This window comes from Tamandua tetradactyla, chromosome 4, assembly GCF_023851605.1.
Source record: "Tamandua tetradactyla isolate mTamTet1 chromosome 4, mTamTet1.pri, whole genome shotgun sequence".
In the NCBI taxonomy this organism is placed as follows: Eukaryota; Metazoa; Chordata; class Mammalia; order Pilosa; family Myrmecophagidae; genus Tamandua; species Tamandua tetradactyla.
The window spans coordinates 69,607,411-69,621,563 of NC_135330.1; the positions used below are offsets into that span (position 1 = coordinate 69,607,411).

General features: G+C 43.1%; 1 protein-coding gene across 6 annotated transcripts in view; it reads left to right on the plus strand.

The window, feature by feature from the left end:
- The window catches only part of PACC1 (proton activated chloride channel 1), a 76,322-nt gene that overhangs the window by 52,714 nt on the left and 9,455 nt on the right, over positions 1 to 14,153 (plus strand). For 4 of the 6 annotated variants that reach the window (XM_077157740.1, XM_077157744.1, XM_077157741.1 and 1 more), the window contains 5 exons: positions 1,903 to 2,112; positions 3,604 to 3,755; positions 9,849 to 9,991; positions 11,219 to 11,363; positions 13,079 to 13,186. In XM_077157740.1, coding sequence (XP_077013855.1) covers positions 1,903 to 2,112; positions 3,604 to 3,755; positions 9,849 to 9,991; positions 11,219 to 11,363; positions 13,079 to 13,186 — 758 coding nt within the window. Of the gene's footprint in view, positions 1 to 1,902; positions 2,113 to 3,603; positions 3,756 to 9,848; positions 9,992 to 11,218; positions 11,364 to 13,078; positions 13,191 to 14,153 lie in introns of those variants that run through there. The other 2 variants (XM_077157745.1, XM_077157742.1) reach the window with 2 other exon arrangements.

Here is a 14,153-nt window from a genome sequence, read left to right on the forward strand (position 1 = left end):
GATTTCATTTGTGCCCCAGCCCTCCTCCCTCTATCATTCTCGCATTCAGCTTCATTCAGTGTTTTAACATAATTGTATTACAGTTAGGTAGTATTGTGCTGTCTGTTTCTGAGTTTTTGCATTCAGCCCCCGTTGCACAGTCTGAATCCTTTCAGCTCCAATTATCCAATATCTTACCCTATTTCTACCTCCTGATGGTCTCTATTATCAATGAAATTCTCCAAGTTTATTCACTAAAGTCAGTTCATATCAGTGAGACCATACAGCATTTGTCCTTTTGTTTCTGGCAGTCTCACTCAGCATAATGTCCTTAAGGTCCATCCATGTTGTTACATGCTTCATAAATTTATTCTATCTTATGGCTGCATAATATTCATCTGGGACATCTTGGTGTTGGTTTCTGTAAGCTACTTTTTTCCTTGAACATGGATTACATTTTCTTGTTTGCATGTCTCATGGATTTTGATTGAACATTGAACATTATGTGTAATACATTGTGGAGATTCGGGGTTCTGTTATACATCTCTGAATAAGAATTTTGGTTGTAGCAGGTAGTTAATTTAGACTCAAGCTCCAAACTCTGTTTCCCCTGCATTCTCAGCAGCTTAAATCTGTACTCAGTTCTTTCAGTTTCAAACTGCTGCTTTTTTCCTGGGCTCCTTGTGGTCTCCAACTAGGAATTTGAGTACATTTTATTTGCAGATTTGAGGTTTCATTCCCTCTGTGTTTACCTCTCTTTCAGGCTTTCCCCCCTAACTTACTGACTGCACTGCCGTGCATGAACTCTGTCCTCAGCTCTCTATTAGGGTTTGAGAACTGGTCTGAAGCAAAAACCTGCAAATTTATACATCTCACCCAGTATAGTTCCTCTTTTCAGGGATATCTTTTCTTCCTTTTGCTGTCTGCTTTTTGTCATTCACCAAATGACAAAATTCACCAAATTTTGAATAACTTCTGAATATGTTGTCTAGATTTCATAGTTGATTTCTATGGAAGGGTGATGTGATGAGGCTACTCTGCCACTACTGGATGCCAGTAGCCAAGTAAATGCCTTTAGGTTTACGTTTAGACTTTTCCCTCCTACTGAGCCCTGAGCTCAGCTGTGTTATGGGGTGACAGGCCTTTCCTTCAAGGACTAACTGTTTCATTTGAGCAGCAGAGAGGCACAGGGAGCACTTTTTGTAGTTGGTCTTAAGACGGTGTGAGAGCAAGTAGGGAAGGCAGAGCTCTGTTGTGGGAAGCTCATCAGGACATGTAATTAATCATTCATTTAGTCACTCACCACATCAGTGCAGAAGGCCCACCCTGTTCTAGGCACTGAGTGAGAGGTAAGCAGTATTGTCTCTGTCTCTGCCCTTGTGAAGCTCACAGCCCAGGGGATAAAAAGACCTGTGGACACACAGTTTGATGGTGCAGAGTGATAATGTAGGGGACATACAGGATTCCCTGGGAACTGAGGAAAGGGTACCCAAATAAAGTTAGAGTGTCAGAGAAGGCTTCCTTGAGGAAATACCTTTCTAAAGAGACCTGAAGGATGAGTTAGGAGACAGCCATGGGAGAACCAGGAGTGGGGAATAGCTCCAGACCAGGGATAAGGAATGGCAAATGTGAAAGGCTCTAGTGAAGGGCACACTGGGGGAACGGAAAACTGTCTAGTATAGCTGGAACTGGGGAGCCTGGAGAGTAGAGCAGTGAGGGGTAAAGCCAGAGAGGTAAGTTGGGGTCATCTCTTTTCCTATCCCTCCAGAGCATGAATGCCTTAAAGACAATAAACGAGACTCATTCAGCTTGGTTACCTCTGCCTGGCAGAACAGATACATAGTAAAATGTTTATAGGTGCCATTTGCCATGATTTGCTGCACCCTGTCCCTCTGGATCACTTGGTATTGTGTTGTCGTTTAGCCCTGGACAGTGAGTCCGCTTCCAGTAGCCTCCGACTCAGCAAGGCCTGCCTAAAGAACGTCTTCTCGGTCCTGCTCATCTTCATCTATCTGCTGCTTATGGCAGTGGCCGTCTTCCTGGTCTACCAGACTATCACAGACTTTCGTGAGAAACTCAAGCATCCTGTCATGTCTGTGTCTTACAAGGAGGTGGATTGCTATGATGCCCCAGGTAAAGCCTGCCCTGGACCAGGCTTCATGGCCCCACATCTGGAACAGTCAGCCAGCAAATACTCCACCAGCCCCCATCACATTCCCAGCATGGTGCTAAGTGCTATGGGTGAGACAGGAGTACGAGCACAGCCTAGTTATAGAGTACATATCTGGAGAGGTGTTGCTGGTACCTGGGAAAGTGTGGTGCGTGCCAAGGAGAGAGGAGGGTGGAGCATGAATGGTCACTGCAGAACTGGAGTGGTCAGGGAAAGCTTGGCTGAGAGGTAGTTTTGGAGCTGGACTTTGACAAGTACTTAGCAGGGAATGGAGTATTTCTGTGTGGAGACTCAGCAGGAGCAAAGGGTAAGGGTAGAGAGGCAGAGGATTTCTTTCTGGAGAGAATGACACTAGCCTGGCTGGAGCCAGAAGACCAGTGATAAGGAGAAGAGGGAGTTAAGACTGCAAGGGAGGTTGGGACTGAACTGTGGGGTGGGTAGGGTGTCAGAGGGAGGCAAGGCCATTCAGAGGTAGGTAGAGGTCCTGCTTGCAGAGAAGGCTCCCAGGCTGTACTGTGCATCTCTTCTATCCCTTTGGGATCTCCAGTGTCAAAGCAGGTTATCATCTCTGCTGAATCACTGTTCTGCCCAGAACAGACTTCTACTCTGGGGGAGGTGGGGGAGGGGAGTGGCCCTGGGCACTCCAGAAGCCATGGGAGTGAATGAGAGGCAGGAGTCTGGTTCAGGTTTCTGCCCACCCTAGTGAGTACCACCTGCTCTGCCCAGGGCTTCTTGACAGTTATTAGCACACCAAGTCTGCCTGTCACAGCTCCTTCCCCATCTCTGCCCCTTGCTCCTGTTCGTCTCTCCTCTCTGTGTGTCTGCTTCTGTCTTTTTATCTACTGGTTTTACTTTCTGATTTTGATCTCTTGGTCTCAGTGAACTCTGCCTGTCTCTGATGCCATGTGTTGCTGTCTCAGTATTTCTGTCATTGAGGTTTGAACAGCTGTCAGTAGAGCCTTCAGCGAGGTAGATGCCTTGGCTGGGAGAGAGGGAAGGACTGTTGGAATGTGATTCTTGCAGTTGGAACTCCCAGTCAGAGCAGGCGAGGACAGAATGAGATCTGGGGTATCTCATGGCCTAGAACTCCGTGAAGGTGCCAGAATGGGTGGGTCTGAGGAGCTTCAGTCAGTCAAGAGATACTTCCATCTGAATATGAAGAGCAGGGTTCTGAAGTGGAGCAGTTTTTGGTATATGCATTGAGAATGCAGCATCCCAGGCAAGGAAAGGGGCTCACTGAGAAGGAGGTTGTCTCCTTCACAAAAGGAGGGCATTTTGAAGGGAATGTGGCTTCCTACCCTCTGTAATGTTTTACTTTTCCTTCCCTGCACTCTCCCCAAGTGTCCTGAGCATGGGTTGTCGGTGGGCGTAAAAAATGTGCATGAATTGGCATTAGGAGTATGATCAGGGACAGTAACTTCTGACGTTTGCCTTTCCCTGTTTGTGGCCCTCAGGTATTGCCCTGTACCCTGGCCAGGCCCAGTTGCTCAGCTGTAAGCACCATTATGAAGTCATTCCACCTCTAAGGAACCCTGGCCAGCCAGGAGACCTGAATTGTACCATCCAGAGAATCAGCTACATGGACCCTTTCTCCAATCAAACCATGGTAATGCTCATTTCTGCCTTTGCTAGGTCTTCTTAGTGCTGTCCACCCTGCACCTCAAGGGCTCAAGGCTGCTCCAAGTTCTCTTCTGTTTCATCTTCTTCCTCCTGTGGTTGACCTCTCACACTCCCGTGGTGGGCCCTTGATCCCAAACAGATATGAGATGCAACAGGTGGAGACCTGGCCATGGCTGGCTTGCTTCCATTAAGGGAGGAAAGTGAGAGAACGTCAGCCTTCTTTGAAAGACCCTAAGGAATTCCTAGTCCTGTGGTAAGATCCTGTCTTTGATCTCTGGATTATAGGAGTAAAAGGTAGGGCCAATGTGATGTGGAAAATATCTGGTTGGTTGATAGAATCACTGGGATACTGTTTGAAAATATAGATTCAAAGGTTCCATGTGAGGCCACATGGATCTTGATTTGTAGAAATGGGGTCTAGGAATCTGTATTTTAAAATAAACCTGTTAACTTAAAGAAGGAATGTTGGTATAGGAAAGAGGGTCCCAGGCTGTGGTTTTACCCACAGCCCAGCTGGAGATCTGATGACAGAGAGTGATGGAGTCTTCCTTTGAGTGAATTAGGAAGGGTCTCAAAAAGGAACCAGCACATGCATAGGTTTTGAAGGCAGAAAGGAGTTTTGTATTTGTATCTTCTTTTTTTTTTTTTGTATTTATGCCTGTTTAATCCCATATTCTTGCATCAGAAAGGTTTGAAGAGGGCTGAGTAAAAATTTTCCAGGTCATTCAGGAGGAAGAGATTTTGTTGGCAGAGGAACACTGTGCACCAGGATGTTAAAGGATGAAACAGTGTATTATGTTTGTGCCTCTGTGCAAAATTACAAGTAGTTTGATGTTTCCCAAGGGTCTGGTGCCCCTAGAAGAGTGGTAGGAAATGAAGCTGTGGATAATAAGGAATGGCCAGATGAGAAAAAAGCATGTGTGTGACACCACAGAGCTGGACGTGCCCCATGGTGGTAGGGAACTGTTATTTGTTTTTTGTTTGTTTGTTTGTAAAGGTTTTATCTTTATACAATCATGTTCAAGAATTAGCTGCTGGAACGCAGCTCAACAATTTCAGGTACTTCCCTCCAGCCTCTTCAGCACAACACTATTAGTGGGTTTTAAGACAGGAGAATCACACTATGATTTTTTTGTTGTTAGTATGTTTACTCTGGACTTCCTCCTAAACTCCTGCTGCAATCATTCCCACCTATGCAAAAAGTAAAATAAGACAGTAAAAGCGCTGTAAACTAAGAAAAAGTATCACCAGTGGACCACAAATTTTGAGGAACTGGTGTAAAATTAAATAATTATTGGCTCAGATTGATGGCGCAAACAAATCAGAACCTAAACAGATGCAGGACAGGACTACTGTAGAGGTGAAAGCTTTTCTTCCAGTGCCAAACTCTGAGACCACACATTCAAAGAGCAGAGGTAGTTATGGGATAATAATTACAGCATTGCCTGTTGGTCTCTCAGGATATGCATTGCTGCTGGGGGATGGTGTTTGCTTCTAGGAGAAGGGACTTGGAACCATTCTCTTAATAAGCTGAGAGAAGTTTCCCTGCTTGGGCAGTAGGGCAGAAGAGAGAAACAGAGAAGAATTTGGGATTGGATCTCCATAATGGACAAAGAGGGGAGAACAAAAGGAAAGGACTCTCTTTCCAGAAGTAACATACATTGGTGTACCCAGCCTGCTGACATTCCTTGCCTACTTACAGAGCATCTACCCAATACCTATACTGCTTAACCTACTCAGTAAGGGTGGAGAGTAATATGAAGCCAGCAACATTAAAGTAAAGGGCCATGATGAACAAACAGAATGGATTCTAGAAGGAATAGGAAAATGGAAGCTAGTTTTTAAAAGGAAAATAATTTTTTAAAAAGTCTAATGTACAGTTATATATAAAACAGAAAGTGTCTGTCTAGATCCCCCGCTCTCTTCATCCCCTCTGGAAAGCACTAACTGAACCACGGCATATTTAAGTTGTGCAGCTCCTACCTGTGGTTGTCTGTCCTTGCCTGCTCCCTCCAGTTGCGTGTGCATAGTAAGAGTCAGTGCTCCCAAATTGATTTATGCCAGTAGTACTTGTTCCATAATTTAATTAAAGATTATTTAAGAACTTAGAAATAAAAGTACAAAAGGAGAGTTCTTTCCATGGAAAGTATGTTGAAGGCAGTTACTGCCTGCAGCTCTGGGTGATGTTTTTAGTTTTCTCCAATAGTTGTAGGCTGGTACCTTGCAGGCCTCAAGCTATAAAACTAATAGAGAAGCTATCTTCTCCTTGTCCATCCTGTTCCCCACCCCAAACCAGTATACCGTAGGGGAGGAGGAACAAGAACAGTAGAATTCCCACTGGAAAGGGAGAGAATTGGGAATGCACAGCAGTTACTGGATGGAATGATGGATCTCCGGGGCAGTAACTATGAGATATCTTGCCTTGGCATTAAGTTCACTCCTTGGCAAGAACTTATTTCTCCTCTCTCGGAGGAATTCCCTTGTTCTCTACCGCCCCTAGCCATATCCTTTGAGAGATTCTTCTTTGTTGTTATCTTAGGGGGCCATATCTGAAGTGGACATCAGAAAGTATGCCCTTCTTGGGGGCTGCACAGCTTTTGATGCACATTTCCTGCTTGTATAGGTTTGAGAGTTACTTTAGGATCAATTCAGATATTTGTTATAATCCTTCCCCTCCCCTGACCCCTCGGGTTCATAGTAAATTTCTTTAGAAACCTGTAAGCTTCTGGCTGGCTGCTTCCAGACAGATCCATATGGAAGTGACCACCATCGAGGATCTCTTGTTCATCCTTTTTGAATGTTCAGATTCTCACTTATTATCTGCTCTTTATTGTGGGCCCATCTCTTGTATCTTCAATTTAATGGTAGTTCACTTTTACCATATATTTTGCTTAATTGAGAGTCACTGGCTTTCCAGCCTGCAGTATCCATTTCCTTACTGCCCACCTTTTTCTCACGGCTTAAAAATGTTAAGCTAATGCCTCATTTTTAGGTTTTTGTCACCATTGGTATAGGCTAAGTTGCTGTTATAAAACACCTCCCAGAATACAGTGGGCGGGGCCAAGTAGAAATTTATTCCTTTCTGCTAACAGTCTGGGTATGCGGGCACTGAAGCAGTTGCAGCACCACTCCATAGGATTGTCCACTGATGGCTTTTTTTTTTTTAATTTATTAAACATACCAAAATACAAACACAAACATTCTTACCATATGATCATTCCATTCTACATATATAATCAGTAACTCATCACGTAGTTATATATTCATCATCACGATCATTTCTTAGAACATTTGCATCAATTCAGAAAAAGAAAATAGAAAAAAGTTCATACATACCATACCCCTTGCCCCTCCTCTTCATTGATCACTAGCATTTAAATCTACTAAATTTATTTTAACATTTGTTCCCCCATTTATTTATTTTTAATCCATAGTTTTACTTGTCTGTTGATAAGGTAGATAAAAGGAGCATCAGACACAAGGTTTTCACAGTCACACAGTCACATTGCAAAAGCTATATCATTATACAGTCATCTTCAAGAAACATGGCTACTGGAACACTCTACATTTTCAGGCAGTTCCCTACAGCCTCTCCATTACACCTTAACTAAAAAGGTGAAATCTATTTAATGCATAAGGATAACCTCCAGGATAACCTCTCGACTCTGTTTGGAATCTCTCAACCATTGACACTATTTTTTTGTCTCATTTCTCTTCCCCCTCTTTTGGTCAAGAAGGTTTTCTCAATCCCTTGATGCTGAGTCCCAGCTCATTCTAGGATTTCTGTCCCATGTTGCCAGGAAGGTCCGCACCTCTGGAAGTCATGTCCTACAGAGATGGGGAGGGCAGTGAGTTTGCTTGTCTTGTTTGCTGAGAGAGAGAGGCCACATCTGAGCAACAAAAGAGGTTCCCTTAGGGGTGACTCTTAGGCCTAAGTTTAAGTAGGCTTAGCCTATCCTTTGTGGGGTTAAGTTTCATATGAATAAACCTCAAAATTGGGGGCTCATCCTATTACTTTCATTGCTCCCACTGCTTATGAGAATATCAAGAATTCTCCACTTGGGGAAGTTGAATTTTCCCCCTTTCTCACCATTCCCCCAAGGGACTTTGCAGATACTTTTTTATTCACTGTTCAGATCACTCTGGGATTCATCGGGGCATCACCCTGCCAAACCTACAAAATCTTATGCCCCACTCAGGGTTCCTTGTACTATGTTGTTCAATTAAGATATCCACATAAGTTATATTAGGAAATGCACTAGCCACTGATGGCTTTTGCTTGTCACTCTGCCACCCCTGGTTTTGTCCTTGGTCCACGTGGTCAGAGCTGGCTTTCCAGCACAGGCACACTTGTTCATTCCTGGCAAGGTGAGAAGTAGTAGAGGACATGCAGTTCCCTTTTAAGAAAATGCTGTGGGAGTCACATGAAATACTTATCACATTCTAAGAACTTGGCCATGTGCAAGGCCAGTAATAAGGCTCGGCTGGATGACCGTGTATTCTGGAGAGGCAGTTCTAGCACTAAAGGAAGCAGTAGATAATGGAAACCGGAAACAGCAGTCGCTGTTGCACGTGTAAAACAAAAAATATCATGAAACGTTGAAAATAGATGGATAAAGACCTCTTGTGCAACAATAAACAGAAAAAGTAGAATGGCAATATTAATATCAAGTAAAAATGGAATTCAGGGTACAAAGGGATGTTTAATATTGATAAAAAGTCCAACTCTACTACTTTCCACTATGAAGACTTAACAATCTTTAAATCTTTATGTACAAAACAGCATATCTTTGATATAATTTAAGGAAAATCTGTCAGAAGTTTAAAAATCATGACTTTGGAGTGTGATTTTTAACGTCTCTCTCAGAAATTCACAGACCAGACAAAAATTTAAGTAAAGATAAGCATTGACTAGCACAGTTAGTAAATGTAGTATGTGAATATGTGTGTTGTGCGTGTGTGTATATGTATATATAAATAAATAACTTTGTTTCTGGCAAACAGACTGCTCCCTTCTTCCAAATATCTGTAGAGCATTTCTAAAAATTGATGATATAAACACTTTTTTTCCCAAATCTATAACTTTAGTATCATCATCGTTAAAGACCCAAAGGATTTTACAAGCTAATTTTTAAAATTTTTTATTTTATTTGCATGGGCAGGCACCGGGAATCTAACCTGGGTCTCCAGCATGGCACATGAGAACTCTGCCTGCTGAGCCACCATGGCCCGCCCTACAAGCTAATTTTTAAAGTACATGTACATGTACAGATAATAATTTTTGAAGAGTTACATGTACAGAAAAATAAAACAAGTTTGGGTTAGGGAGAGAAAGTAATATGGAGTAGATGTGCTTAGATACCAGAATGGTGTAAAACCAACAGTAGTCAGAACAGTACAGCAGTGGCGCAGGAAAGACAAATTTATGGACTATATTAGGGTCAAGAGCAGACTACACTGAATTTACTGTAGGATAAAGGAGTGAACGGGCCTATAAAATGTATCTATCCTTTGAGTTTTGGAGGGAAAAGTTAGACCCAAATTTTATACTGTATATAAAACTTAAAGCAATTTACACCTAAATGTAAAGATTGTAAATGTACTATAAAGAAATATAGGAGGATACTTTCCTTAACAAACCAATGCCATGAAGAAAAAAATTTATGAATTTTATGATACCAAGTTTAAAGCTTCCATGCAACAAATGACATGTTAAAAGTAAGACTGGAAGAAAACATTTGCACATATAATGGACAAAAGTTAATATCCATATTAAAAAAAGACTGTCTGTGACCCACCATAAAAGTGGACAAAGGGTACAAGTCACACCAGCTCTGGTTGGGTGTTGCACAGAAAGAGCTCCCTAGGGCTGACATGCTCGCCCAGCTTGCACCCTTGGCCTGCCTCCCAGAGTTGGAGGATCTGCCTGCTGTTAACTTTAGAGGCTGCTGGTCAACAAGCTGTGGGCTTCTCGGTCAGTGCTTCTATCCTGAGAGCGATGCCTCTGTGTGTCTGAGTGAGGGCAGAAAGAACCATGCAGCTCTCCCCAGGGCTGAGATTCTGCCCTTTGTCTCTGCAGAAATCTGCCCTGATTGTCCAGGGACCCCGGGAAGTGAAGAAGCGGGAACTAGTCTTCCTCCAGTTCCGCCTGAACAAGAGTAGCGAGGACTTCAGTGCCATCGATTACCTCCTCTTCTCTTCTTTCCAGGAGTTCCTGCAGAGGTGACCTTTTAGAGTTCACAGCAGGCTTGCTATTCACTTTTTAATCTTATCCCAGCCTTGCATATCCATTGGAGATGGGCTGCCAGGTTACCCACTGGCCTGAAAAGGACCAACTGGGAAAAGTACCTTATGAGCTCAGTTGGCCCACTTGTCTGCCTCATGGCTTAACTGGTGAAACCTCATTACAAAGCTGAGCCACTTTGATGTGGAGTAGTGTTCTGAGATACCAGGCACTGTAGAGCTGTCTCCTCAAGAGTAGAGTACCTTGAGTCCTTGAGACAGAATTTGGTCTGGGCCTTTGTGTAGGCTGCTGAAGAGAAGAAGAAGCTGCCTTCAATTTTATAAATGAGGACAGGCCCCTGTGTATGCCTTGGTTTCCCCTGCAGTGTGCCCAGGAACTATGACTTGCCCTTAGTGAGTGCTCAGTGTTTACCATAAGTATTTCTAACAGGATATGTCTGCCAACTGCTCTTGGTCTTCACTTATATCCTGGACCACCAGGAAGTTCTTGTCTGCTCCCACCAAGTTCTTGGGACACTGAGGTGCCATCTCTGGGTCCCAGAGTGCCCCTTAGTGGGAGGAACATTTTCTTTGTCTGCCTGAGCTATATGTGGCTCAGTACTTCTCAGGGATCCCTTCTGAGCCCTGGGGATCCATTTAAAGGAAGAGGAAGGCTACTAATGTCTGAAATGAGTCTGTTACCCAATTGAAGAGAGATGAGCTGCCTCCATACCAAGGGGCCACTGCTACCTCCTTCCCATTCTGGAGCTCTAAGCCTCTTTCTTAGTTCATCTGCCCTTTCCAATGCCTCGAATTCCCTCTGTTACTGTTTAAAACTGGTCTGTCTCTCCATTCCCTTGGAAGACTTTGTAGACGATCCCCATTCTCCCCTCTGCCCTTTTCATGGGCTTCTTTCATTTGCATTGATGTTTCTACTCGCTATGTGTGCTTTCTGATTATGCTGCATTGGCACCGCCCTAGGGGCAGACATTGTGAGTGTCCCTTCAGGCTGAGAGGTTCCTGGGAATGCACCTCCCCTCTTTGGGCCTCAAGGCTGAAGCGCACTCCCTCTCCATTGGGAAAGCAAGAACTAGAGCTTGGAGAGGAAGGAGAGAGTGGTGCCAGCAAAGAAACAGACTTGAAACGGAGGCTGGAGCTTGGGTCTGGTCATGTTGAAATGCTTCTGTCAGGACAGGATTAACTTGGACCTTCTCTCTGTCCTCCAAGCCCAGACAGGGTAGCCTTCATGCAGGCCCGTGAGAGTGCCTATTCCAGCTGGAAATTCTCTGGAGGCTTCCGTACCTGGGTCAAGATGTCATTAGTGAAGACCAAGGAAGAGGATGGACGGGAAGCGGTAGAGTTCCGGCAGGAGGTAGGCAATTCTGGGTGTGCTTAACATGGCTGGTGATATTCCACCCTTGAATCTGGGTGGAGGGAGGTTTTGCAGAGATCACCTTTGAGTTTTAAAGACAAGAAGACCTTTGTCAGCATGAGAAGGGGCACAACTTGAGAACTTTATATGGTTTGCTAAAGCGCTTACATTTTCATCTCTAGGCAGTCTTGTAATGGGCCTGTGTGTGAATGGCTGGGCTGCCTGCAGAGGTTGTGACAGGAGACTGGTTTATCTTCCCACTCTTTATTCTTCCTTGGAAGTATTCCATTTGGGCTGGACTCCAGGGGTTAGTGTTAGAAAAGGCCTAGGTTGGAGTAGAAGGAGAACACTCCAACCAACTTGGCCCAGCATTGGCTAGAAATCTTACATTTCAAGACAGTTGGGGACTGTCTTGGGTTAGTCTTGAAAATAATGTCTCTGTCCCTTCTCATGGCCTGGTTCCTAGGACCCTTCCAAGTTGGACAGCTTTGGGAGAGGCTCAAAGCCAGTTTTCTTCATGGGGGCAGGTTATTTTTCCTATCTTGGGAGGTAATAACCCCTCTTCCCCATGAAAATAGGTTGTTTAAAAATATTCTTATTTCACCAGGTAAATGTCGTCTGGATTTTTACTCGACACTTTTTCTGGGGACTCCAAGTCCTTTCTCATCTGGCCCACAACAGCTCTGAGAAAGGAGAGTAAATGTGTTCATTCATGTTACAGTGAGGTGTGCGTCTTCAGCCTACTCTGGCTTTCCTGGTAGTGCCACCTGTGATCTAAAACCAAAGGGGCTGAAGACCCAGCAAAACTATAGAAATATTTTATGTGCCTTTTTTAAATTGTCTAAATTGTAAGTTTTTTGGCAGAGGACACATGAGCTGTTTTTTTTTTTTTTTTTACAATATGAACATTCTTTTTTATTTTATCACATATTTGTATATTCATCATCATGATCATTTCTTCGAATATCTGCATCAATTCAGAAAAAGAAATAAACAGACAACAGAAAAAAATTCATACATACCATATTCCTTACCCCAGACACATGAGCTGTTTTGAACCAAAACTAAAAAATGTTTTGGTAAGTGTTTTAGAATTTAAAATGCCTTCACATATATTATTTCATTTTATCCTCCCTGCACCTCAGTGAAGTAGACATTTTGTTCGTCTTTCAGGTGGAAAAGCTGAGGCTGAGTTTAGATGATGGACCCTTCTGGGCTGGAGCCTGTCTGCTCCTGATCACATCACAGCCTCCTTAGTAATGGGTAACCACATCTTACCAAGCCCAGCTAATAAAGATTTACAGGGTGGATCTGTTGGGTTGTCCCTCTACACTTAAAGGCTCTTAAGATCAAATATTTTGAAATTTGGAATTTTTCTGGCTCTTAATTTTGAGTCCTATACACAGTATGTGAATATGGTTTAATCTTACTTTTGAGTACAGATACCTAATGGCAGATTTCAGTGACAATCTAAAGCACCTATTGTACATCCAGATTCTTTGCATTTCCCCAAAGAACTGTGGAAACCAAGGTACACAGTTGGCTCGGGTACCAGTTTCAAGATCTTGTGTAGAGATTTTTGGCTGCTCTCGCTGAAAGATGACATGAAGAGAGTCAAAGTCTAAGGTCCCCTCACTGCCCTCTCCTTTCCCGTGGCCCAGGCAAGGGAAGGGACATAAAGAAGGGTAACACTTTCTTTTCTCCTTTAAATCCAGACAAGTGTGGTTAACTACATCGATCAGAGGCCAGCTGCCGAGAAAAATGCTCAGTTGTTTTTTGTGGTTTTTGAATGGAAAGATCCTTTCATCCAAAAAGTTCAAGATGTGAGTATTATTTAAGATTATGAGAGCGAACTCCCTCTCCTAAGGCATTTTGGCTTATTCTTTCAAGTTGATAAGTCTAACTGGTTTTCTCATCTTCATCTTTCATAGTATGCATCACTGTTTGTAATTTATATATAATTTATCTTCTCTTCATCAGCTAGACTGTTGTGTTTGTGAAGATGGGACTTCGTCTTTTTGTTCACCACTCTTTGTCTGGTATCTAGCAGAGTGCTAAAAGTACTAATATTAATTGAATGAACTGAGGAGAAAGCATTAAACTGCTATCTACATTTCTTCTATTGGAAGCCATTCCTTCTTAATCCTTCTCTATAGGATAAGTATTGGTTATTTGTGGTTAAGTCAGAACAGAAAGGTACAAATAAAAAATTTAACAGAGCATCAGTTAAATATGCTCAGGCTCACAGTCTCAGAAGGGAGCAGTGGTAGTACAGCTTTGCTAAAGAAGTATTCGTGACACAGGAACCATAAGAGACAGTCCACAATCTAAGTGATTGGCATTCAAGTCATGGCAAAATGTCCTCATGTGGCCAGGGTTTGAGGGAGACTGAGATTCAAGCATGTAAACTTCCAACCCCCAGGTAGGGGGGTCTGTACGATACAGGTATGCTCCATTTACCAGCCACCATCACTGTTAATTATGAATTGGTAGGGCTGTGTATAAAGAAGCATTTGCAGAGTATTATTGAATCAAGATACTAGGTGGAAGAATACTGGCCATTAGCTGTACAGATAAATGTATAAGCAAACATTTAACCTACTATATTCAGAATAAGGTAGTTATTATGAGCCAAGTAAAAATCCCCTAATAGAGGCAAGCTTTACATGCATTGTTACTTAGCTTCACAATAATCCTTAGTAGCGGTGGTGGTATTTTTTTGCATACATAAAAACTGGGGCTCATATTGCCTTAAGCCACCCTGCTGAACTGAGACTGAAAAGACTTCTA